The sequence below is a fragment of the Leucoraja erinacea genome, chromosome 15 (genome assembly GCF_028641065.1).
Source record: "Leucoraja erinacea ecotype New England chromosome 15, Leri_hhj_1, whole genome shotgun sequence".
NCBI lineage: Eukaryota > Metazoa > Chordata > Chondrichthyes > Rajiformes > Rajidae > Leucoraja > Leucoraja erinaceus.
This window is the reverse complement of record NC_073391.1, coordinates 40,994,635-41,022,224: the sequence shown is the minus strand read 5'-3', so window position 1 is coordinate 41,022,224 and position 27,590 is coordinate 40,994,635. Positions and strand designations below refer to the sequence as shown.

The window sequence follows — 27,590 nt, the reverse complement described above, 5'->3', positions numbered from 1 at the left end:
GAGGTGGTAGGAGGTAGCAGGTCGCCTCGACCTTGATTTTTTTTTTGGGTGGCGGGCATGGTCACCAAAGGTTGCTGTTTAGGTCTCGTGTGGGACAGGGCAGCAATGAATTCCCCATTTACTGGTGCCCTCCTCTAATTCACCATTTACTGGTGCCCTCTCCTAATTCCCCATTTACTGGTGCCCTCTCCTAATTCCCCATTTACTGGTGCCCTCCTCTAATTCCCCATTTACTGGTGCCCTCCTCTAATTCCCCATTTACTGGTGCCCTCCCCTAATTCCCCATTTACTGGTGCCCTCCTCTAATTCCCCATTTACTGGTGCCCTCTCCTAATTGCTCCTATTTCCCCACTGACTGGAGACTTGGTCAACTGCAGTTTGCTTACTGTCACGTTACGTCCACCACAGATAGAAATTCCCTAGCCCTAAACCAATCTCTGGAACACCGAGACAACAAGGACTCCTACGTTAGGCTCCTATTCTATCACGTTCAACATCCGAGCACATCGCCATCTCCTGGTCCTAGGAGTTACCACCCAATTGCCCTTTGCACTGGATCTTCGAATGTCTTGCCTGCAGGCCAAAACCTTCACCGGGTCAGCCTGCATCTGTGGAGGGAATGGAGAGACGATGTTTCAGGTCGGGACCCTTCTTCAGAAGCGTTGGCGTAGGGGGGAGAAAGGTAGAAACGGGAGTTGGGGGTGATCTTGGCAAATAATAGGTGGATACCGGTGATGGGGGTGATTGTTAGAAGGGCGAAGATAGTGACATGGGTTAAAGGTGAAAAGGAGACAGAAGAATGTCAGAGAAGGAAAGATGAGGAAGGGTGCAATGGAAAGCATTGAATTAGCCAACTTGAAGTAATGCTCCCCCATTAATTCTGTGGCCTCGGAATTAAAGGACGTTCTTTTAGGAAGGAGATGAGGTGGAATTTCTTTAGTCAGAGGATGGTGAATCTTTGCCACAGAAGGCTGTGGAAGCCAAGTCAGATATATTTAAGGCAGAGATTGATAGATTCTTGATTAGTACGGGTGTCAGAGGTTATGGGGAGAAGGCAGGAGAATGTGGTTAGGAGCGATAGATAGATCTGCCATGATTGAATGGCGCAGTACACTTGATGGGCAGAATGGCCTAATTTTACTCCTATTTCACTTATAACCTTATGATCTTTGCTCTCTTCCACCCATACCACTCCCTCCGGCTTGACATTTCACCCCTTCTTTCCTGACCTGACGCACTTTTGTCTCCACACGAAACGTCACCCATTCCTTCTCCAGAGATGCTGCCTGTCCTGCTGAGTTACTCCAGCATTTTGTGTCTATCAACATGATGTGGGCCTAGGCGATCTCCCAGTTGCCAAGCACTTTATAACTCCCCTTCCCATTCCCACTGACCTATCTGTCCTGGGCCTCCTCCACTGTCACAGTGAGGCCAAACGAGGTACTGATTGTTGATGATCAGCCTTGATCACATTGAACGGCAGTGCTGGCACGAGGAGGCGAATGGCCTAACCCTGCACCTATTGTCTATTGAGAACCTTCTTCAGACTGAAAGTAACAGGAAAGGGAAACGAGAGAGAGATACTGACGATGATGTAGAGAGATGTAGAACAATGGATGAAAGATATATTAAAATGTAACGATGATAAAGGAAACAAGCTATTGTTAGCTGTTTGTTGGGTGAAAACGAGAAGCTGGTGTGACTTGGATGGAGGAGGTATAGAGAGAGAGAGGGAATGCTGAAGTTACTTGAAGTTAGAGAAATCAATGTCACATCATTGTCCATTGTGTTTCTTGCATTAACGATGGTCCTGAAACTAGCATGAAATCTTATCTGCAATTAGTCCTGACGCTCATTGCAGCGATTTTCTTTGGCTAATATTTTTAATCGCCCTAAACTGAGATTCACACTGAGCACTGAATACTTTTTCATATCGTTTGCAGTTCAAACCTGGCAAAATCCAAGCCTTCGACTCTGAATAACTTCAAGGATCAAGGTTTCCATTACTCGTGATACAAGCAGGAGATTCCGCAACGTGTGTGATTAGGATTGGAGAGATACAGAGCAAAATCATTAGCAGAGGATGATAGATTTTTTTTTTTTTTTACTAAATTAATTACCGGCCACTGATGGAGATATGGAAAGAAATCACGGCGAATCAATCAACAGCAGTCTGCTGTCTGGTTCTATACGTGCTACCAATGCTTAGCTCTGCGGTAATATCATGCCTAGTATGTGGTCAAAGACAGCGCTAAGCTATCAGAGGTCGCCGTAGCATTGCGAGCTGTGGGATCAGTGGTCGACTCACAGCTCAGACCTTCTTCTATCTCCTGAGGTGCCCGTCAGGTGCAGGGAACCAAATCGCTTGGTCCCCCGACAACCAACAAACAATGTGTTCATCTCTGCATTGCTCACTTCTATCTCCTTCCCCATAAGATTAGTCCTTTCCCAACTTTCTTATCCACCCCCCCACAACCAGTCTGAAGAATGGTGCTCCAGTTTCCTCCCACACTCCAAAGACGTGCTGGTTGGTAGGTTAATTGGCTTGGTATGACTGTATCTTGTCCCTAGTGTGTGTAGGATAGTGTTAATGTGCGGGGATCGCTGGTCGGTGTGGACTGCTTCTGCGTTGTATCTCGAAACTAAACTAAAAGGGTCTCGACCCGAACCATCGCCTATCTGTGTCCTCCAGAGACGCTGTCTGACCCGTCAAGTTACTCCAGCGCTTTGTGTCCTTATGAGTTTAGTTTAGTTTAGAGTTACAGCTTGAAAGCAGTGCCCACCGAGTCCACTAGTCCTATGTTATCCCACTTCCTCATCCACTCCCAACACACTAGGGGTCATTTTATAGGGGCAAATTAATCTACAAGCCCGTACGTCTTTGGGACGTTGGAGGAAACCAGAGCACGTGGAGGAAATTCAAGAGAGAGTTAAGAGCCTTTCCCACTTGGATATCTTTGCGCGCCATTTACGCGACCTGCTAGCGTGTGGGTAGCGTGGGACGGGCACATGGAGTCGTGTGGAGGAGTGTGGAGTGGCGTGGAGGAGTGTGGACTTCGTCCTGCACGAAATCTTCGCGCGCCACTGGCCTGTCGCATAACTGACACCCAAAGTGGGACAGGCCCAAGACCCTGGCGCGACACAACGTCTCACCTCTAACAGGCAAACGATCGCCGAGCTCGGCCTGGGGCTCACGGCCGTTGCGGATCCAGATCCGCCCCCACTTCTACTCCCAGAGCGGGGCCAAGACGATTGGAGATAGACACAAAATGCTGGAGTAACTCAGCGGGACCGGCAGCATCTCTGGAGGGAAGGAATGGATGACGGTTCAGGTCAAGACTCTTCTTTCAGACTGAAAAAATCAAAAAATCATCCATTCCTTCTCTCCAGAGATTCTGCCGGTCCCGCTGAGTTACTCCTGCATTTTGTGTCCATCTTCAAATGACGTCTCACGCTCCAGACGGCTGTGCGGGCGCATGATGACGTGCGCAACTCTCGCGGGACCGTCGCGCCTCAACGCGACGACGAGGTCGCGTAATTAGCGTGCCAAGGACACTTAAGTGGGACAGGGGCTTTAGGTTTAGCTCTTCGGGCTAACGGAATCAAGGAATACGGGGAAAAAGCAGAAACAGGGTAATGATTATGGATGATCAGCCATGATCATTTTGAATGGCGGTGCTGGCTCGTAGGGCCACATGACCTACTCCTACACCTATTTTCTATGTTTCTATGAAATCCACACAGTCACATCGAGAAGGTGCAAAATCCACACAGAGAGCACCCGGGGTCAGGATCGAACAAAGATCTCTGGAGCTGCAAGGCAGCGGTTCCAGCAGCTGTACCACTGTTCCGCCCCTTGACCAAGGTATGAAGCAGATTCACATTCAGAATACTGTTACTTTCTGCTCCTTGTCTAAAACCGGCGACTGGACTAATGGGCCTGTCCCACTGAGGCGACTTTTCACGCGACTGCCGGCGACTACGATAATGGAATTCACCGACGTCAACATCGACGACAACCTATGCCATCCTGGCGACAACATACGACAGCACCCACGTCGGGAGAAGACAAGATACGACAAGCCCACGGTCACCGACTGTGGTTGAAAAGTTTTGAACATTTCAAAATTCAGCGGCTACCAGAAAAACGCTATTATTCTTTGGCCGACTGAGGAGACTACTCACTACAATACAGGCAACACCGTGAGGTGACAAGAATGGTCGCTGGCTGTCGCCTAAGTGGGACAGGCCCTATATTCTTCTACGTTGGCTGGACAATGGAAATGCTTGTAGATGTTATCGGGAATCATTAGCTCGCACCGACTAAATAGGTGCAAGAAGATACGGTCATTAACTTTGCTCTTATATTGATGACAAATAATGCATCATTACACACTGCAGAGCCCAAGGGGGAGTGATTTCATTACATTTGAGCTGATGCCAAAAGTTTCGTGATTGATAGTGATAAACAACCATGTTGACAACCTCACCAAAACTTTTAATGCAAACCTTGGCAGATTATAAGTATTAATTTATAGTTGACTACTTGAAAATGAATAGTCAGCAGACCTTATAGACCTATGATTTACTTGAGCAACTTTATAACTGCCTGTACACATGGATGCAAGTACTTTCTCTTTCTCTCTCTTGCTCTTTCTCTCGCACTCTCCCTCTCTCTTCCTCTCTCTCTCTCTCTTTACACACACACATTCGCGCACACATACATGTACTAGCACACATACACGCATGCACTCACTCACACACACGCGCGCAAGTGCTGAATATATTGCATGACAAAGTCACATTTTGGATTCTCATATTCTGAAAGGTCAAAAGTGGTTATATTCAAATAGCTTTGTCAATTATGTGTGTGCAAGTTGTCTTCAGAATAACTCATGTTAATGTACCGAATAGTAAAAGGCCTGGATAGAGTGGATGTGGAGAGGATGTTTCGACTAGTGGGAGAGTCTGGGACCAGAGGTCACAGCCTCAGAATAATAGGATGTTCTTTTCAAAAGGAGATGAGGAGGAATTTCTTTAGTCAGAGGGTGGTGAATCTGTGTAATTCTTTGCCACAGACGGCTGTGGAGGCCAAGTCAACAGATATTTTTAAGGCAGAGGGACAGATTCTTGATTAGTAAAGGTGCCGGGGTTATGGGGAGAAGGCAGGAGTATGGAGAGGGTAAGATATATCAGCCATAATTGAATGTCGAAGTAGACATGATGGGCCAAATGGCCTAATTATGCCCCTATAACTTAAGAATACACCAGTTTTGTGTGTGTGTGTGTGTGTGTGTGTGTGTGTGTGTGTGTGTGTGTGTGAGATTTGTCTTTGGTATCAAACGTAGGCTTTTTCCCGCTCACACCTCCCTTCCAGCTTTCTCCTTCTTACTACAATCAGTCTGAAGAAAGGGTCCCGACCCAAAATGTCGCCTATCTATGTTCTCCAGAGATGCTGCCTGACCTTCTGAGTTACTCCAGCAAGTTTCATCTTTTTTTTTGTAAACCAGCATCTGCAGTTCCTTGTGTCAACAAAATAGGAGTTATGCCAGATATACACCAAAAGAAATGGAGCAAATGGAATTTGCCGTAGTCATAGAGTCATAGTAATACAGTGTGTAAACAGGCCCTTCGACCCAACTCGCCCACACCGGCCAACAATGTCCCATCTACCCTCGTCCCACCTGCCTGCGCTTGGTCCATAATCCTCCAAACCTGTGATATCCATGTACCTGTCTAACTGTTTCTTAAATGATGGGATAGTCCCTGCCTCAACTACCTCCTCTGACAGCTTGTTTCATACACTCACCACCCTCTGTGTGAAAAGGTTACCCCCTCGGATTCCTATTAAATCTTTTCCCCTTCACCTTGAACCTGTGTCCTTTGGTCCTCGATTCCCCTACACTGGGTAAAAGACTCTGTGCATCTACACGATCTATTCCTCTCATGATTTTGTATACCTCTCTAAGATCTCCCCTCATCCTCCTAGGCGCCATGGAATAGTGGCCCAGCCTACTCAACTTCTCCCTATAGCTCACACCCTCTAGTCCTGGCAACATCCTCGTAAATCATTTGTGAACTCTTTCAATCCGTAAATGTAGACAAAGGAAAGCAAATGAGAACTGGGTTGCCATTTTATGAATTGACATAAAAGCTTGGAAGAATATTCCACGCTCCGTTACTGTACCTAACTTCATAATGGAGGAGAAGAAGGTTAAAATGCACAGGACACACGACACACTCCATCCGTATAAACATGTATAAGATTACCTGTTTTTCATAAAGATGGAAAAACCTACAGAAGGCACCAAAATGTGAAGTAACACAAAAATGCTGGAGAAACTCAGCAGGTGCAGCAGCATCTATGGAGTGAAGAAAATAGGCAACGTTTCGGGCCAAAACCCTTCTTCAGACTGATGGGGGGTGGCGGGGAGAAGAAAGGAAAAAGGAGGAGGAGCCCGAGGGCTGAGGGATGGGAGGAGACAGCCCGAGGGCTGAGGAAGGGGAGGAGACAGCAAGGGCTAACAAAATTGGGAAACTGTCTCCGGAGAGAGGAGGAGAACTTCTTCAAAGTAGGCATACCTTGAGGAGAAGTAACATCTGCAATGCAGGTCAGTCATCTGACAGTCAGTAAAGTGACAGTCACATCCTCAGAGGAAATAGACACAAAATGCCGGTTTAACTCAGCGGGACAGGCAGCATCTCTGCAGAGAAGGAATGGGTGACGTTTTGGGTCGAGACCCTTCGTCAGACGTAATTATATTAACCGAAAACTAAAAATTAGTGTCTGTAGTTGGAGAATTTTATTTCCTCAGAGCAGAGCCTTTACGTATAAGTGTCTGGCTGCAAAGTCTGCAGCAAGCAGGGTTGGCTCTTGATTCAACAGCTAGGTCTGAATGTACAACTGTGAGACGGAGAGTTCAATTGCCACCATGGAGGCTGTGGAATTAACCTGATCATAACCTGTGGAATTAAACTGGGATTTAGAAATAAAACTAGACATTAATAATGATGGTCTTAAAAATAACCGGTTTGATGTAAGAAATCATTTGATCAGGTTGCGGGAGGTGCATGTGAATCTCTGTCTCACCTGGAAGGACTGTCGGGGGTGGAGTTGAGGGAGGAGGTATTAGAACAAGTACCTTCCCCTGCATCTCCTGCGGTTGCAGGGGAATGTACCTGGTGAGGGGATGGTTTGGAATGGAAGGGATGAGCGAGCCAAGGAATGGCAGAGGGAGGGGAAAGGAATGCTGATGGGGAGATGTGACGTGTGGGTGGGAACACATTGGAGATGACGGGAATGCCAGAGGATGATGTGTTGGATACGGAGGCTGGTGGGGTGAAAGGTTCTGGGGAACTCCTTATCATTGTTGTGACTGGGGAGAGAGGGAGTGAGAGTAGAACTCTGGGACACAGAAGAGAGACTGCCTAGCGAGGGAACAATCCATGGCAGTGAACTAGAGTGGTTTGCCCTTCACGAAAGAGAGGGCAGCAGAGAAAATGCTGAATGGAACAGGGCGAAGGATAATTTGCTGAGAACGTTCAAATGCATTATGAAGTATGGGACGGCACGGTGGCGCAACGGTAGAGTTGCTGCCTTACAGCGCTTGCAGCGCCAGAGACGCGGGTCAGAATCCGTCTATACGGCGTTTGTACATTTTCCCTGTGACCACACGTGGGTTTTCTGCAATATGTTTGGTTTCCTCCCACACTCCAAAGACGTCCAGGTTTGTAGGTTAATTGGCTTGGGTTTGTACACTTGGTATAAGTGTAAATTGCCCCTAGTATGTTATGGTGTTAGTGTGCGGGGATCGCTGGTCGGCGCGGACCCGGCGGGCAAAAGGGCCTGTTTTCCGCGCTGCACCTCTAAACTAAACTAAAAACTACAGCAAATATCATAGTAAATCAAAACATGCACTCATGAAGGCACCTTCTTTTTCTTATTTCCAAATCCAGCTTTTTCCGAAGATGTAGCCAGCACTGTTGATAATGGGTGATGTGCGGATGCATCGATGCCTAGGATGTCAAAAGGATTTTCTGAAGATACAACACAAAAAGGTTGCTACACAACTTTCAGCTTCATGGGGCAGGAGAAGTATATTAACATGGGCAGGGGATTCGGTTAAGCTGAAAGAACAGTGAATAGGACCACATCCAGCTTTTTTAGCTTGGCACCTTGGTGGTGTGCTGCAGGGTTCAGTAAAGAGCACTCAACCATTCACAGTTTACATGAATGCTTCAGGTGCAAACTCAGATTGTAAAGTATCAAAGTTGACGGTTCAAAGCCAGGCCAGAAAGAGAGCTTTGCGCAGGGTATACCGAGTCAGCAGCGGAATGTTTACAGGCTGAGCAAGAGGCTACGATGTTAGACGCATAGGCAGAATCTGACGAAGGGTCTCGACCCGAAACGTCACACATTCCTTCTCTCCAGAGATGCCGCCTGTCCCGCTGAGTTACGCCAGCATTCTGTGTCTATCTTCGGTGTAAACCAGCATCTGCACTTCCTTCCTACACACTTCAGATTTTATCCCTTTGATAGAAAGGGTATAGCACGATGGCAAGATGGCCGCCACGATGGCGCAGCGGTAGTGTTGCTGCCTTGCAGAGCCGGAAACCCTGGTTCAGATTCAGATTCAGATTCAGATTCAGATTCAACTTTAATTGTCATTGTCAGTGTACAGTACAGAGACTCAACCCCGACTATGGGTGCTTTTCGTACGGAGTTTGTATGCTCTCCCCGTGACTTGCGTGGGTTTTCTCTGAGATCTTCGGTTTCTCCCACACAAATGTCGATTCATTGTCATTCTCAATTCAGGCAGCGTCAATTTTTACTCATATACTGTTGAAATAAAGTACAGATAGGGCACACCGGTCAAAGCCAACGACTACCTGGCTGACCTTTTCGTCCACGAGAGCCTGCTGACATACTGCATTCAGCATGGTATGGCAGCTGCACCATGCAGACCTTCAGAGGGTAACCAGGTCATTTGCCCTCTCCCCTCCCTGATGGACATCTTCGGTTTAGCAGGGCAAAGAAGATCAGCAAAGACAGCTCCCATCCTGCGTTTGGACTGTTCGACCTGCTGCCCTCTGGAAGGCGCTATAGGTGCATCAAATCCAGGACAAACAGACTCAGGAATAGCTGCTTCCCGAGAATTATATCTACCATAAATTCAAATTCAACATGCACTTCACATATAGGGCCAACACGGACTTCCATCTGTATATATGTATATATGATATATGTATATATGTCCCCCCCCCCCCATCTCCCCTTCTGTTTTTTTTTTTTTTTTTTCTCTGTTTCTTGTTGCTTTTTGTGCTAAATTGTATGTATGCACTGAACGAGCAGCTTTCAGTTTCACTGTACATGTATAGTGACAATAAATGCATATTCTATCTATCTACTATCAGGGGAAGTTGAGAGGTCATGTTGCTGCTGGGCAGATGGCCGCATTTCCCCAGGGGGGCGCCGGGGAGATGGCTGTTCCACCAGCAGACTGTTTTTTTCATCTTTTTTTATTTTTTAGCGTTTGTTGAAAGTGTGTTTTAATGTTGTTTGTTTGTTTTGTGTCGGGGGAGGGGATTGGGGGAAACCTTTTTTTAGGTTCTTAACTTCCCGGAGATAAGATAATTTTTCGGATCACATTCTCTGTGATCTGCGGCCTTCGATCGATGGAGCTGGAAGCCGCCTCGAACTGCCGTGAGCCCCACCGTGGGGCGTCGACTTACCATCGGAGCTGATCCCTTGCCTGGGATCGCTCCCACCGCGACCACCGTGGACTTACCAACAAGGACTCGCAGTCTCGGGGGAGGCTAGTCGGGAGCTCCAACGCCGCAGAAGGTTCGTCCAGCCCCGACGCGAAGTTCGATCGTCCAGCGCGGAGGAGCTGACATCCCCTCGATGCGGGAGCAGAACGCCTCGATGCAGAGGGCCCGAACGCCGCCGGCTACGGGAGTCAAGAACGTCCCGTCAACGGGGGGCTCGAGGCCCACGACCGAGGAAGAACTAAGGGAAAGAACTTGAACTTTATTTTCGCCTCCCATCACAGTGAGGAATGGGTAGGAGTCACTGTGGTGGATGTTCAAGTTAAAATGTGTTTTGAATGATCTGTTGCTTTTAATTGTATGACTGACCTGGCCAGTGAAATTCCTTGTATATTGTAAAACATACTTGGCGAATAAAATCTGATTCTGATTCTGATTTCGAGTATTCTGTTCAGTTATGTTGTAAGCACCATGATGTAGGAAAGATATTGTCAAGCTGGAAAGGGTTCAGAGAAGATTTACGAGGATGTTGCCGGGATTAGAGGGTGCGAGCTATAGGGAGAGGTGGGGCCGGCTGGGATTCTGTTCCATGGAGCGCAGGAGGATGAGGCAGGAGGTAGTTGAGGCAGGGACTATCCCAAAATGTAAGGTACATGGATAGGGCAGGTTTGGAGGGATATGGGCCAAATGCAGGCAGGCGGGACTGGTGTAGCTGGGACATGTCAGCCGATGTGGGCAAGTTGGGCCGGGTCGAAGGGCCTGTTTGCACACTTTATCAATCTTTGACTCTATGATTGTGCTGAGGTATGGCAAGTTCAAGTCCATGTTCAAGTTCACCTATATTGCCACATGCACCAATTAAGGTACAGTGTCATTTGACTTACCATGCAGCCAAACTATCAATAAGAGCCCAGTACACAATAGAATACAACATGAACATCCACCAGAGTGGAATCAACATTCTTCACTGTGGTGGAATGCAATAACGTTCAGTCAGTCCTCCTCCTTTGTTCACTGGATTGTATGTAAGAAACGAATTTCACTGTGTGTTTGCACAATAAAATCACCATTGAACCAATGAACAAAATTAATCTCTTATTACTGTGGGGTATAGTTCAACTCTCCCTGCAACATAAGCATCTCACATAGCAATACACTGTGATATTAATTTTGAACAAAGACGCCAATCCATTTCCGAGGATCAGACACACGCTTGGATTACCCAAAGATTATACCTTGGATCAAATACAGATTGATTATCCCGACAACGTTGATGAGGGAATGCAAACGTAGTGATATTGCAGGGGAATACAGATGATATCCATCATTAAAACAATGGAAGATTAGTCAAAGATACTCCACCAGCTAATGCTGGGACTTTATTTCGAGAGGGTCATGTATACATAAACAGGGATGTAATGCTGAGGCTCCATAAGGCGCTGTTCGGGTCACGTTTCAAGGTTAGTATACTGTCACATGTACCAATTAAGGTACAGTGAAATTCTCAAGCAAAGGCCGGCAACTCCTCAGTGTTAGACAATAGACAATAGACATTAGGTGCAGGTGTGGGCCATTTGGCCCATCGAGCCAGCACCACCATTCAATGTGATCATGGCTGATCATCCCCAATCAGTACCCCGTTCCTGTCTTCTCCCCATATCCCCTGACTCCGCTATAGAAACATAGAAATTAGGTGCAGGAGTAAGCCATTCGGCCCTTCGAGCCTGCACCGCCATTCAATATGATCATGGCTGATCATGAATCATAAGCTATCATAAGCTGATCATAAGCTATCTTTAAGAGCCCTATCTAGCTCTCTCTTGAAAGTATCCAGAGAACCGGCCTCCACCGCCCTCCAAAGCAGAGAATTCCACAGACTTACAACTGTGAGAAAAAATGTTTCCTCGTCTCCGTTCTAAATGGCTTACTCCTTACTCTTAAACTGTGGCCCCTGGTTCTGGACTTCCCCAACATCGGGAACATGTTTCCTGCCTCTAGCATGTCCAAACCCTTAACAAACTTATATGTTTCAATAAGATACCCTCTCATCCTTCTAAACTCCAGAGTGTACAAGCCCAGCCGCTCCATTCTCTCAGCATATGACAGTCCTGCCATCCCAGGAATTAACCTTGTAAACCTACGCTGCACTCCCTCAATAGCAAGAATGTCCTTCCTCAAATTAGGGGACCAAAACTGCACACAATACTCCAGGTGTTGTCTCACTGGCGCCCTGTACAACTGCAGTAGGACCTCTTTGCTCCTGTACTCGACTCCTCATGTTATAAAGGCCAACATGCAATTTGCTTTCTTCACTGCCTGCTGTACCTGCATGCTTACTTTCATAGACTGATGAACAAGGACTGCCAGATCCTGTAGGCCGCAGTGCGGACGGAGATACGGTACGGAAAAAATTGCATCTGCGTCGATGCTAACCCTAACCCTAACACGTCGAGGCTAAAAAACGTTTAACCCAACCCCCCCCCTCCACCCCCCACTTAGAACAAGTTAAAGAACAGTAAAAACAGACATTTAACATTTACTATCAAACAACAAAGATGGAAGCAACAGACAGACTGTTGGCGAGGCAACCATTGACATTGTCAGGCCGTATTTGGAATATTGTGAGCAATTTTGGGCAACATACTCGAGGAAGGATGTACTGTAGTGTTGTGTTTAAGAAGGTCAGTTTCCCTCATTACCACACCAGTGTGTTTCCCTTCATTATAAATAAATCTTCTCGAGAATGTCCAGATCGCAATTCTGAGGAGAAAGCCTCCATTTTGTTTTTAAACCAAGCAATGAGTTATGTACCATATAAAATATATTCTTAATATTTATGTACTACATTTTTTTTTCGAACGATGGCTTTGGCTGTACTTTACAAATTATATAAAGACAAGCTTTAAGGATTTTGACTTTCAAGATTGCACGTCGATTCAATCCAATTAGTATCAATCATTTATAGGCCATTGTTAATGGCATTATTATAGTCTCCATGCTTTGCAGAGACAGGATTTATGGACTTATTTGAATTATTGTGAAAGTCCATTTTTAATTAACTCAATTTGCTCTTGTAAATTGGGTTTAATTAGTACAATTAATGCACCATCCCTCTTAGCGAAATTATATATTCACCTCATTAACCTAAAATCTATTGCTGTAGTTATTAATGAAATGTAACATTCCTGCCGAACACATTGTCACATATATCCTCTCACTCGCACCATCTAATTTTGCAGTCAATTAAAAAATATACATCAGACAACAATAATTTAATTTAAAAACAAGACCTTCCATCGGTCATGAACATCGCCAAAATTGGCCAATTTTAAAATATTCCTGCTTTTTCCCCATATCCCATGATTCCGTTAGCCCTCAGAGCTTAATCTAAAGGGCCTGTCCCACTGCGGCAACCTAATTGGCGAGTTTAGCAGAGTTTGCCCTCGACTCATACTCGCAGCATGGTCAACATGAGGTCCTAGGAGGTCTTTGTAATTCTCCTTCATGCTCGAGAGTAGTCCCCGCGTACTCGAGGCCTCAGCTAGGTCGCGGTGCTTTTTTCAAAATGCTGAAAAATGCCCATGAGTAAAAAAAGGTCGCCATGGAAAAAATCGATATTTTTTTACTCGTAGGTTTAGTCGAGGTAAGTCATAATAGGTCGCAAAGTTATCATATGTAATCGAAGGCAATCGAAAGTTATCGAGAGTAGTCAAACGTAAAGCTCGTTGAGATAAAAAAGGTGAGTAAACCGACCGGTTATGCTATATGCCCGCTAAACTTTAGTAAAAGTTGTCTGGCTTCTTAAAAGTGTCTCCACTCCTTCTCCACCCTTCTACCCCCTTCTCTCTCCTCCCCCCCTCTCCGTGCTCTCTCAAGGACTTACCGTAACTGTGCCAGCCGTCTTTTACCTTCCTGTTCATCACGGGTGTGAATTTCAGACAGCGCTCCCCCGCTTTCCCTGGCCCCCGCCTTTGCGATGTGTTTGTGCGTGTGTGTGTGTGCGTGTGTGTGTGCCCTTAACTCTCTCTTGAAAACATCCAGTGAATTGGCCTCCGCTGCCTTCGGTGGCAGAGAATACCACAGATTTGCAACTCTCTGGATGAAAACGTTTTTCCTCGTCTCAGTCCTAAATGGCCTACCCCTTATTCTTAAACTGTGGATCCCTGATTCTGTACTCTCCCAACATAGGGAACATTTATTAATAAATGCATTAAAAATGCACTTTCCAATTGCACCAATAGGGAGCAATTGGAAAGCTTCACAGTTCATTCATTGGCGTTGAACAATCTCTAAACACGGCGGCACAGCGGTTGAGTTGCTGCCTCACAGCGCCAGAGACTGGATTCGATCCTGCCTATGGCTGCTGTCTGTGCGGAGTTCGAACGTTCTCCCCATGAACGCATGGATTTTCTCCAGCTGCTCTGGTTTAATCCCATATTCCATAGTCGTGCGGGCTTGTAGGTTAATTGGCCTAGTGTGTAGGATGCAATGGTGGCATAACGTCAGCACGGACTCGGTGGGCCGAATGGCCTGCATCGATGCAGTTTCCCCAAACTAAACTAAAATACCTTACAGTTCATTACAATGCATCAACTTTCAGCATAATCATCTCGGTTGAACATAATGAGCCAATTAAAGTTAAGTGCTTATTTGTGAGACTGAAAATAATTGTTAATAATTCATTCAAACCTGTCTGATCCAGTAACTCCGAAGATGCTTCTTCAGTGAAGATTCAGAGTAAAGAATTGAACATTTCTCATAATAGAAATAAAATGTATTATGAAAATATATATTGGGCACTTTGGTGCCATATGACTGTACTTACTTCTAATAAAATAAAAAAAAAAAAAATAAAAAAAGAAAAAAATAAAAAAAGAAATTAGGGTGGCACGGTGGTGCAGCTACTGCCAAGAAACTGCCTTGCATCGCCAGAGACCCGGGTTCGATCCTGACTACGGGAGCTTGTCTGTACGTTCTCCCCGTGACCTGCGTGGGTTTTCTGCGAGATCTTCGGTTTCCTCCCACACTCCAAAGACGTGCAGGTCTGTAGGTTAATTGGCTCGGTGTAAATGTATCAATGTAAAAATGTCTCTGGTGTGTGTAGAGTAGCGTTAATGTGCGGGGATCGCTGGTCGGTACGGACTCGGTGGGCCGAAGGGCCTGTCGCCGCACTGTCTCTCGAAACTAAACTAATCTAAAATAAAATCTCTGATAATAAAACCAATAAAGTTTGTGAGAGGACTCCATGGATCCCATTGTTTGACCACAGTGACATTCTTAACATCTGGCTAATGTACCAAGCGCCACAGGTAATAATGTCCAGATGATACAGCACTTGAAACATCCACATTATTATTGCTTCCACGATCTATTCAGTCGCAGAGACGACCTTTCAGTCACATTGAGGACGTGGCACAAGCACAAATTATCTCCCTGGTGAACTCATGTGAAGAGACACGTTCAGACACGGGAAGTAGAATGTTGAAGGATGCCAGCTTTTCAATAAACTGCCCGGCAACACTGTGCTTATGAAATATTACGTCACAAAACAAAAGTAACACTTGGAGAGTATTTTTCCAGCAGAAGGACATTCTTGCTATTGAGGGAGTGCAGTGTAGGTTTACAAGGTTAATTCCCGGGATGGCGGGACTGTCATATGCTGAGCGAATGGGCTTGTACACTGGAGTTTAGAAGGATGAGAGGGATTCTTATTGAAACATATAAGATTGTTAAGGGTTTGGACACCCTAGAGGCAGGAAGCATGTTCCCAATGTTGGGGGGGTCCAGAACCAGGGGCCACAGTTTAAGAATAAGGGGTAAGCCATTTAGAATGGAGACGACAAAACACTTCTTCACACAGAGAGTTGTGAGTCTGTGGAATTCTCTGCCTCAGAGGGCGGTGGAGGCCGGTTCTCTGGATACTTTCAAGAGAGAGCTAGATAGGGCTCTTAAAGATAGTGGAGTCAGGGGATATGGGGAAAAGGCAGGACCTGATTGGGGACGATCAGCCATGATCACATTGAATCACATTGAAGGGCCGAATGGCCTATTCCTGCACCTATTGTCTATTGTTGAGATAAACAACAAAGTGGAAAGGTTGAAGCTGAATAGAGTGCCGAGAGGATATAGTTTAGTTTTAGTTTCGAGATGCAGCGCGGAACCAGGACCTTGGGCCCACGATGTCCGCGCTGACCAGCGATCCCCGCACATTAACACTATCCTACACACACTCCGGACAATTAAAAAATTACTGAAGCCAATTAACCTATAAATCTGTATGTCTTTGGAGTGTGGGATGAAACCAGAGCTCCCGGGGAAAAACACACGCAGGTCACGGGGAGAACGTGCATACTCCGTACAGGCAGCACCAGTAGTCAGGATCGAACCAGACTCTCTGACATTGTATGGCAGTAACTCTACCGCTGCGCCACAGGGCCGCTCTATGATCTATGATCCATGGATCTAGACGAGAATGGATTTACGAGGATGTTGCCAGGACTAGGGGGACTGAGCTATAGTTGGTCAGGAGAGGTTGGTCAGACTTTGACTTAATTCCTAGATGCGCAGGAGGCTGCAGGGTGTTCTTATAAAGATGTATAAAGTCATGATGGGAGTAGAATGTACAGTCTTTTACCCAGAGATGGGGAATAAAGAAAAAAAAACATAGGTTTAAGGTGAGACGAGCAAGATTTAATAAGAACCTGAGGGGTAGCTTTTCACTCAGAAGGTCGTTGTTATATGGGCCGAGCTGCCAGAGGAGGAATTTGAGGCAAGTATTGTAAACGCATTTACAGGACATGGATGGGGAAAGGTTGAGAGGGATATGGGCCAAACGGGCAGCACGGTGGCGCAGCGGTAGAGTTACTACCTTACAGTGCCAGACACCCGGTTCGATCCTGACTACGGGCGCTGTCTGTACGGAGATTGTACGTTCTCCCCGTGACCTGCGTGGGATTTCTCCAGGTTTCCTTCCGCACTCCAAAGACGTACACGTTTCTAGGCTCATTGGCTTGGTGAAATTTTAACTTCTCCCAAGATTGTGCAGTATAGTGTTAGTGCACGGGGATCGCTGGTCGATGAGGGCTCAGTGGGCCGAAAGGTTTGTTTCCATGCTAGTTATAGTTAGCGTTACTATATGGGGATCACTGGTCGATGAGGACTTGGTGGGCCGAAGGGCCTGTTTCTGCACAGTTTCTCTAAACTAAACTAAACTGGACTGCATCAGGAGAAGTATGCAGATAAGAAGGGTCACGACCCGAAACATCACCCATTCCTCCCTCCAGAGATGCTGCCTGTCCCGCTGACCTACTCCAGTATATTGTGTCTATCTTCGAATTGAACCAGCTTCTGCAGTCCCTTCCTACATATTTAGTCTGCAGATAATATTGTGCTTCTATCCATCACCATTGAGTTTGACTTGACTATTTATGTATGGCATGTCTGGTCTGTTTGGACAGCGTGCAAAACAATTTATTCATGTGTGTATGTGTGTATATATTTATATTATGGTATATGGACACACTGATCTGTTTTGTAGTAAATGCCTACTGTGTTCTGTGTGCTGAAACAAAGCAAGAATTTCATTGTCCTATCGGGGACACATGACAATAAACTCACTTGAACTTGAACTTGAACAAAGGTTTTTACTCTACCTCAGTACACGTGACGATATTAAACCACAAACCGAAAACTAATATAGATCATTGAATCTGACAAAGTCAAACTAAACGCTGTCGTTAATTTAGTTTCCATGGGAACAAAGCAAGAAATATTATTTGGACTATCTTTCCCATGTATTACTCACGAGAGGTATAATTTTCCTGGATAACAAGGTAAACAAAGCTTTTTCACTGCAACTCGCTGCGCACAACAGTAATAAATCATTGAAAGTATGTGTGTTACGTTATACATGACAAACTAAATATCAGTCCGAAACAAGAGCAGAAAATAACCCCAATTGGGGACAGCAAGCTTGTTCCTGAATTATTGCAGCTAGCTCTTTATAGATAATTGGCAGCACATGGCAAAAGAAATAAAAAGCAATTGTTAAGTATCATATCATTATTATTCTTTGGAAGAACATAAACACCTCTCCATGTTACCCCATTGAGGTTTGAATATGTGGAGGAAGGAATTGCAAATGCTGGTTTAAACTGAAGGTAGACACAAAATGCTGGAATAACTCAGAGGGATAAGGAGCAGCTCTGGAGAGAAGGAATGTGTGACGTTTCGGGTCGAGACCCTTCTTCAGACACTGCATCTCGGCACACATGACAATAATAAACTAAACTAAATGAAATAATCCAACCTATATGGCTGGTCATTTAACATCAGTTTGACAAAAGAGTCACCTCAAATCAGATGTAATGTTGCTCGCAGCCTGAGCTCGCTGTTGAAAAGAGTGGAAAAAATAATAGTGAATATAGCTCATCCACTGAATAGGCTTGGAAAATCTGCCAAGGCATTAAAAAAGCATGTGATACCGAGCTTTATATATAGTTAGAGTTAAAAAGCCAAAAGGTTATGCGAATGTGTAGGAAGGAACTGCAGATGCTGGTTTAAACCGAAGATAGACGCAAAATGATGGAGTAAGTCAGCGGGACAGGCAACATCCCTGGAGAGAAGGAATGGGTGACGTTTCGGGTCGAGACCTTTCTTCAGACTGAGAGGTTTGTATATGTTTACTTTGACTTTGAGGATGCCTATGAGTTTATATTATCTGTCTTTTTCATATTTACCAATGCCAGACTTTCAGTTTAGTGTGTTGTCACGTGTACCTACCGAGGTACAATGAAATAAATGCTTTTAGACAATAGACAACAGGTGCAGGAACAGGCCATTTGGCCCTCCGAGCCAGCACCAACATTCATTGGGATCATGGCTGATCATCCGCAAGCAGTACCCGTTTCCTGCCTTCGCCCCATATCTCTTGACTCCGCTATCTTCAAGAGCTCTATCTAATTCTCTCTTGAAAGCATCCAGAGAATTGGCTTCCACTGCCTTCTGAGGCAGAGAATTCCACAGAATTTGTTGCTTGCTAACCAGCCAGCGGAAAAACATTATGTGATTACAATCAAGCTATTCGCTACTGAACTGAAATGAACTGAATCTGAGGTCTTCCTGAAGCTGAAAACCCACCAAAACTTCGTCTCCTGAGACACAATGTGGATCTAAGAATTATGTACATTAAGCCATTTGGAAAAAAAATGTTATGGCTAATTAACCGAATTGCTGCATCGCTCTTAATTTATATCCATTTTCTGTCCTTTTATCTTTAGTTTTTGTCGCCTTTTGGGTTTTTTGTTTACAGCTGTGTGAAAAGAATTGAACGTGGTGACACAAGAGACTGCAGGGTACAACAGATACATAACGGTAGAGCTGCTGCCTTACGATCCTGACTACGGGTGCTGTCTGTACGGAGTTTGTAAGTTCTTCCCGTGACCTGTGTGGAATTTCTCCGGTATCTCCGGTTTCCTTCCGCATTGTAAAGACGTGTGGCGCAGCGGTAGAGTTGCTGCCTTACAGCGCTTGCGGCGCCGCAGACCCAGGTTCGATCCCGACTACGGGTGCTGTCTGCATGGAGTTTGTACGTTCTCCCTGTGACCGCGTAGGTTTTCTCCGAGATCTTCGGTTTCCTCCCACACTCCAAAGACATACAGGTGTGTAGGTTATTTGGCTTGGTATAAGTGTAAATTGTCCCTAGTGTGTGTAGGGTAGCGTTAGTGTGTGGGGATCACTGGCCGGCACGGACAAGGTGGGCAGAAGGGTCTGTTTCCGTGCTGTATCTCAAAACTAAACTAAACATGTGGGTTTGTACTTAATTGCCTTTTGTAAATCATCTCTAGTGTGTCCCTAGAGCTATTATACGGGTGATCGCTGGTCAGCGAGGACTTGATGTCCACACAGACAAAACCCGAGGTCAGGGTTGGACCCGGGTCTCTGGCGCCGTGAGGCAGCAACTCTACCAGCTGCGCCACTGTGCCGTCTTGTTGCCTCTCTGAAACATAATTTGGCCCTGCTGCACTCCAGCAGAGCTTCAGCATCTGATGCCTGACCCGCTGAGTTATTCCAGCACTCTGTGTCTTTTTTCCCAGCAGAGCAGCATGTGTAACACAGTGCGCTAGGGAATTATAACCAATTCGGTCTGATCGACAGGCTTGTCACAGCAATCTGTAAGACTGATAAAAACAACTTGTGGTCTGCTTTGACAAACATGTTCATCAAGCTGACACAAAACGCTGGAGTAACCCAGCGCGACAGGCAGCATCTCTGGAGAGAAGGAATGGGTGACGTTTCGGGTTGAGGCCCTTTTCAGACTGATCAGTTCGAAGAAGGGTCTCAAACCGTAGGGTCACCCATTCCTTTCCAGAGATGCTGCCTGTCCCGCTGAGTCACTCCAGCGTTGTGTGTCTACCTTCGATTCAAACCAGCTCTGCAGTTCTTTCCTGCACATGTTGAGCAAGCTGCTTCGGTTACAAACTCCACATTATGTGATGTAACACATTATGCGATGTAACACAGATGTCAGGGATTGTCTTCCAGCAATGATTGGGTGCAGCGCTGGGCGGCACGGTGGCGCAGCGGTGGAGTTGTTGCCTTGCAGCGCTAGCGACGCCGGTTCGATCCTGACTGCGGGTGCTGTCTGCACAGAGTTTGCACGATCCTCCCCACCCCCCCGTGACTGTGTGGGTTTTATCAGGACGCCCCGGTTTCCCCCGGTAACAGATGACCTCAGGCAGGGTGGTTCCCAGATTGGCCAATTCTTGGTTGGGAACCACGGGATCCCAAGAGGGATACATCGTTGTAAACTGTGGAAATGCTTCATCGACTTTTAGTGGTGAAAAGGGTAGTAGGAATAGGAGGTAGGTGGTTAGAAATAGTAGTAGAATTAGGCCATTTGGCCCATCAAGTCTTCACCATCATTCAATCATAGCTGATCTATCTCTCCCTCCTAACCCCATTCTCCTGCTTTCTCCCCAAGACATCAACTCCTGAATTGATTAGTATCCAGGGAAGATTTACAGGTCTGTCTGCTGCCATTACCTCGTGAGTTGCTTTAAATTCTATTTATCATCATAGAGTCATCCAGCACAGAAACAGGCCACATATCCTTCTAATTGTTTAGTGGGACAGGCAGCATCTCTGGAATATCTCCGGAGATGCTACCTGTCCCGCTGAGTTACTCCAATGTTTTGTGTCCATGTTCAGTTTAAACCAGCATCTGCAGCTCCTGCCTACACAATCCTTCTAATTGCTTCCCATTCACCTACTTTCCTAAGTGTCATTTGCCTGCTGTTTCTTGCACCTGACTCAGCTGCCTCCTCTGGCAACTTGTGCCATTTACCCACCACTCTCTGAGTGAAAAGGTTGCTCCTCAGGTTCTCAATCAATCTTTCCGCTTCAATCTGAAAATTCTGTCCTCCAGTTCTTCTTTGGCCAGAACCCCAGGTAAGGATCCTGTGCATTCACACAATCTATCTATTCCCTTCAGGATTTGGTACACCAATTTGATATATTTTTGTCCTCAAGAAGGATTCTGCAATTAATTGGGCAGACATGATATTACTAACGTAGACAAAAGTGCTGGAGAAACTCAGCGGGTGCAGCAGCATCTATGGAGCGGAGGAAATAGGCAACGTTTCGGGACGAAACGTTGCCTATTTCCTTCGCTCCATAGATGCTGCTGCACCCGCTGAGTTTCTCCAGCACTTTTGTCTACCTTTGATTTTCCAGCATCTGCAGTTCCTTCTTAAACCTGATATTACTAACCATGTTCACTTTCCCTCTAGGGCAAATCTGCTGCCTCACAGCGCCAGAGACCCAGGTTCGATCCTGACCTCGGGTGCTGTCTGTGAGGTGTTTGCACCTTCTCTCTGTGACCGCGTTGGTTTTCTCCGGGAGCTCCGGTTTCTTCCCACACTCCAAAGACGTTGGCCTGGCCAAGCTGGCCATCCGCAAGTCATGGCGCCAGGCGGAATAGGGCTCAGTCCAAACCGGCTGCCTGCCCCTTTTAACGGGGTTATGTCCGCGTCCGGGTGGTGATAGAAAGGTACTGTGCGCTGTCCACGGGCGCCAACCTAGTCGCCTGCAGTCGCCTAAAAAAATTGCCTAAGTGGGACAGGGCCATAACTTGCCTCTAGTGTGTAGGGTGGGAAAGTGGGAGAACATAGAACAAAAGTATGGGATGATCGATGGTTGGTGCAGACTCGTTGGGCCGAAGGGCCTGTATCTCTAAACTCAATAAATTAATGCATCTTAATGACGATGAAATATTAACCAGAGGATATCCTTCTGAAAATTTACACAAAGTGCTGGATCAACTCAGCAGGTCAGGCAGCATCTCTGGAGAACATTGATTGTCAGATTGCACCTTCCGATTATCGCCACATATACAACCCAGAGCAATGCTTCCCCCACCCACTCTGAATGTGTAAATGTTACCTGTAATCTTCCTGTGTAAACCGTGGAATTACTGATGGCTGCAGCACAGTGACTTCCACGATGGTAGCATTAAACCGTATCGGTTCTCCGTCATCATATGCAATTATTTCCAGCTGAGAGAGACACAAAGAGAAACTGATTTAATTGTAATGAAATTACAAATTCAACACTATATCCCAACGTCTATACTCAATACACTGACTGATGAAGGCCAATGTGCCAAACGCCTTTTTGGTCACCCTTTCTACCTGTGGTGCCACCTTCAAGGAACCATGCGCCAGCACTACCAGATCCCTCTGCTCTACAACACTCCCCAGAGCCCTACCATTCACTGTGTAGGTCCTGCCCATGTGAGACTTTCCAAAATGCAACACCTAACGTTTCTCTGCATTAAGTTCCATCAACCATTCCTCAGCCCACCTGGCCAATCGATCAAGATCCTGCTGCAATTTTTCACCACCTTCTCTGCCTGCGAAACCACCCACTTTTGTGTCATCTGCAAACTTGCACTCTTATCTTACCTCGAAAACGGTGTTAGGTTCTTCGTTGAGGTTTACTCTGGTAAGCACCCGCCCTGTGTCTTCCTCCACTTCAAATATGCTTGCACTGTAGGGAAATTCAGTCCGATCCACCTTGTATCGGACGTTGCTTGCTGGGCTCCCCTGTGCGTGGGACCAACGGAGAGAAAAATAGCGTTAATCAGAAAATAATTAATAAAGGCACGCACCTTTTCATTTAATTCACGAACTACCGCGTAACTAAGGGGAAGAATGAAAAAGTATGGCATGGGTACATTTTCTTCTGAAAACCGTCGTCCCTCGCCTTGACCAGTCACCTTCAGCCTTCGTGGCTCCTGCAGCACAAAGGCTAAAGGTGGCTGGGCGAGGAGAGGGACAACAGTTCGCTGGACGACTCAGATCGTGGTGGCGGCTCCAATGGGCCTTTGAGGGCCATTTCACTCCTGCTGTAGCTGTGCGGTAGCTGGGATTTTGAAAATGGTGCCACAACCTGGTGTGCTCATGAGTTTATTCCATAGGAGCAGAATTAGGCCATTCGGTCCATCTACGCCGTTCAATCATGGCTGATCTATCTCTCCCCTCCTAACCCCATTCTCCTGCCTTCTCCTCACTACCCCTGACATCCACACTCATCAAGAATCTATCTATCTCTGCCTTAAAAATATCCACTGATTTGGCGTCCACAGCCTTCCGTGACAATGAATTCCACAGATTCACTACCCTCTGACTAAAGAAATTTCTCCTCATCTCCTTCCTAAAAGAATGTCCTTTCATTCTGAGCCTCTGACCTCTGGTCCTAGACACTCCCATTAGCGGAGACTCCACATCCACTCTATCCAGGTCTTTCACTATTTCGTAAGTTTCAGTGAGGTCCCTCCTTAACCCTTCTGGATTCCAGCAAGTACAAACCCAGTGCCGTCAAACACTGTCTTGTACATAGAAACATAGAAACATAGAAATTAGGTGCAGGAGTAGGCCATTCGGCCCTTCGAGCCTGCACCGCCATTCAATATGATCATGGCTGATCATCCAACTCAGTATCCCGTACCTGCCTTCTCTCCATACCCCCTGATCCCCTTAGCCACAAGGGCCACATCTAACTCCCTCTTAAATATAGCCAATGAACTGGCCTCAACTACCCTCTGTGGCAGAGAGTTCCAGAGATTCACCACTCTCTGTGTGAAAATACACTCAGGGGGCTGTTTCTATGCAATCAGTACTAACTGGGGCAGCATTGTGGCGCAGCAGTAGAGTTGCTGTCTTACAGCGTCAGGGACCTGGGTGCGATCCTGACTATTATCAGCCTATTTCCCTTTTGCAAAATCACACCATGCAAAAGAATTAAAAATATAATTATCTCTGCATAAATACAAGAAGAAAAAAATAATGTTGTTTTTTAAAATTAGCCTGGCTTATTGCCAGCTCATGAGTAATGAAATCGAGATGGGTCATCAAAAGTAAAATTCTTCTGTGATCTCATGTCTGGAGTGGTGGAAGTCACATCTAATCCTTGGTCATCTAGTTTTAGTTTAGAGATACAAAACGGCCACAGGCCCTTCGGCCCACCGAGTCCGCACCAATCTGTGATCCCCGCACACTTGCACCATCCTACACACATTAGGGACAATATACAATTTTACAGAAGCCAATTAACCTATACTGAGTCCCTACTGTGAAAAAAGGAAGCAACTGACAAGAAAGGATTGAGGAAAACATGTTTTTCTATCAGCTCTCTGTGATGGAATTTCTTACTTTTCTGGTATAAATATTTCAAATTGTACTCAGACAAGCTTATTTTGGTCATCATTGTGTAGAGCATATCACAAATACCCTAAAACAAGCAATAACTTGATTTTGACAAAATTGCCAGATGCTTCCTTTTGACAAAGCAGTATAAACCTGTACGTCTTTGGAGTGTGGGAGGAAACTGGAGAAACCCCACACGGTCACAGGAAGAACGTAAAACTCCGTACAGACAAGCACCCGTGGTCAGGATCGAACCCGGGTCCCTGGCGCTGCAAGGCAGCAACTCTACCTCTGTGCCAAGAGGTACCTCTACCATCTACCAATGAAAAGCATTCAATATTATACTGATGGTTAAAAATCTCAGAATAAACGAACCTTAAATGATTTTGTTATTATTGATGTAAACTGGTTTTAATTTCTCAAGTGATCACAAATTAATCACACGGACATGGAAGCTCATGATTCAGCAGGTGTGGGTGAGAATTTATCAAAGCCAATGATGGGAACTAGTCTGATCACCAGCACGTACGTCTCTATTCAGTGATAATTAAACATTGTGGCCAGACACCTGACATCGTGAGACAAGAGTCCAGGTTTGTTATCAAAGCAGCAGAATTAGACCATTCGCCTATATAGTCATAGAATGATATAGTGTGGGAACAGGCCCTTCGGCCCAACTTGCCCATACAGGCCAACATGTCCCAACTACACCAGTCCCACCTGCCCGTGTTTGGTCCATATCCCTCCAAACCTCTCCTATCCATATACCTGCTTCTTAAATATCAAGTCTATAGGATAGAATCAGGCTATTCGGCCCATCAAGACTACTATGCCATTCAATCATGGCTGATCTATCTCTCCCTCCGAACCCCAATCTCCTGCCTGCTCCCTATAACCTCTGACACCCGTACTAATCGAGAATCTGGACCTGGCGCTGGGCGGCCATTGATGGACGTCAGTGCCGGAGGTCGCACGGGCCAGCGGTGGGTTGAGGATGTTCCGCTGAGAGACCAAGGAGGAACCCGGCATGGAGGGGGGGGACACACCGAGAACAAAGAGGGACCATTGGGACTACATCGAAAACTTTGTAGACACAGTGGCGCAGGGGTAGAGCTACTTCCTGACAGCGCCCGAGACCCGGTTCAATCCCGACTACGGGTGCTGTTTGTACAGTTTCTACGTTCTCCCCGTGATCTGTGGGGTTTTCACTGAGATCTTTCGTTCCCTCCTACACTCCAAGGACGTTCAGGTTTGTCGGTGAATTGGCTTGGTGTGACTGCCCCTACATGTGTGTAGGATAGTGCAAGTGCAGGGGGATCACTGGTCGGCACAGTCTCGGTGGGCCGAAGGGCCTGTTTCTGCGCTGTATCTGGAAACTTAAAAAAAAATGTTACAACTTTGGCGCCCTATACGTGGCGGCTCTTTGCAAACTTTGTGTAAGGCGCGCAAAACCAAGAAGATTTCTGTGACATGTCACATGCGATAACAAAGTAATAAAAAGTAAAGTATCATAAAGTATCTTGAGGGAAGGAAAGAAATAAAAGGTGCTTCATAAAACCTGTTACTTGTTACATTAGAAAGTATAGAGAAGGATTTCAGAAGGGAATATAATATTGGAATAGGACAAAGCCACTTAGTGCTTCAGTCATGCTCCACTATTCATTTAAGATCATGGCTAATCATCTACTTCAGCTCCATTTTTATGCATTAGTCTAGCAACCCCTGTTTTGAATTGATTGATTGAAAGATACAGCAAAGGAGTCCGTGTCGAACCTCGTTCACGGTAGTTCTTAGTATACAGTATAGTTCTTAGAGATACAGCGCAGAAACGGGCCCTTCGGCCCACTCCGCCCACCAGCGATGTCCTTACACTAGCACTATCCTACACAGTAGGGACAATTCACAATCTTTACTGAAACCAATATGTCTTTGGATTTGGGAGGAATCTGAAGCATCCGGGGGAAACAGACACGGTCACGGAGAGAATTTACAAACTCCGTACAGGCAGCACCTGTAGTCAGGATCGAACCTGGGTCTCTGGTGCTCCACCGCTGCACCACCGTGCTGCCTCCCTTATATGGGGGTGGGGGGGGGGGGGGGGATTGTGGGGCTCTTCTGGGAGTGTGCGTCAATCCCGCCTTCCAACTGCAACCACTTGTGCAGTGTATCCAAAAGCATTTCTTCCAAGACTAACCCTACGTTGGCTGTTTATGGGTCAAAGGTCTATTCCTCAGACTCATACAGCAGACAGGTACATGGATAGGATAAGTTTGGAGGGATATGGACCAAGCACAGGTAGGTGGGACTAGTGTAGCTGGGACTGGTGTGGAACAAGTTGGGCCAAAGAGCCTGTTTCCACACTTGTATCACTCTATGACTCTTCAGACTCACTTCAAAGAAAATAACTATTTAAAGGGCCTGTCCCACTTAGGCTATTTTTAGGCGACTGCCGGCGACTGTCATAGTCGTAGCAGGTTGCCGAAAAATCGTCGACTGGACCCCCCTTCGACATCAAATTTGAAATAGAATCATTACTTTGACAACAAAAAGAAAACAAAGTCAGTACCAGCGACAACCTACGTCACCTGGCGACAACCTACGATAACCTGACGACAACTACGACAGCACCTACGTCAGGAGAAGTCAGGCTACGCTCATTGGCGTCAAACCTACTGTCGCCGACTGTCTCCGAAGATTTTTCAACATGTTGAAAATCCAGCGGTGACCAGAAACACGCTACGACTCTTTGGGCGACTGTGGAGACTGCACGACTGTGCAGGCGACACCCCGGCGACAGCCTAGCTGCCTGTAGATGCCAAAAACATGCCCCCTTCCAAAAAAGATTACTAATCTTGGGACCACCTACATAAGAACGTTGTCAAAGAAATGGTTGTTTTAAGCTCACACAATTTACTGCATCTGATTATCATTGCTTTGCAATAATGTGGTAGCGCAGAGATTGTTCCCTCAGTAAAGAGCAGACAATGTTAAAGCAGTCATTCCCATGACACCTATTCAGCAGTTCTTTACATTCAATTCATCTCCTGGCGCGACTCAATGGGAAAACATTCCTTGTTTTCTAAGTTTCTTTAAAACAACTGAAGTCCATTATTCTGA

At 46.1% G+C, this 27,590-nt stretch overlaps 1 protein-coding gene across 1 annotated transcript in view; it reads right to left on the bottom strand.

The window, feature by feature from the left end:
- The window catches only part of pcdh15b (protocadherin-related 15b), a 1,024,406-nt gene that overhangs the window by 122,620 nt on the left and 874,196 nt on the right, over window positions 1–27,590 (bottom strand). The window contains 2 exon segments of the mRNA XM_055647246.1: window positions 22,210–22,322; window positions 22,731–22,871. Of these exon segments, the coding sequence (XP_055503221.1) occupies window positions 22,210–22,322; window positions 22,731–22,871 (254 nt within the window).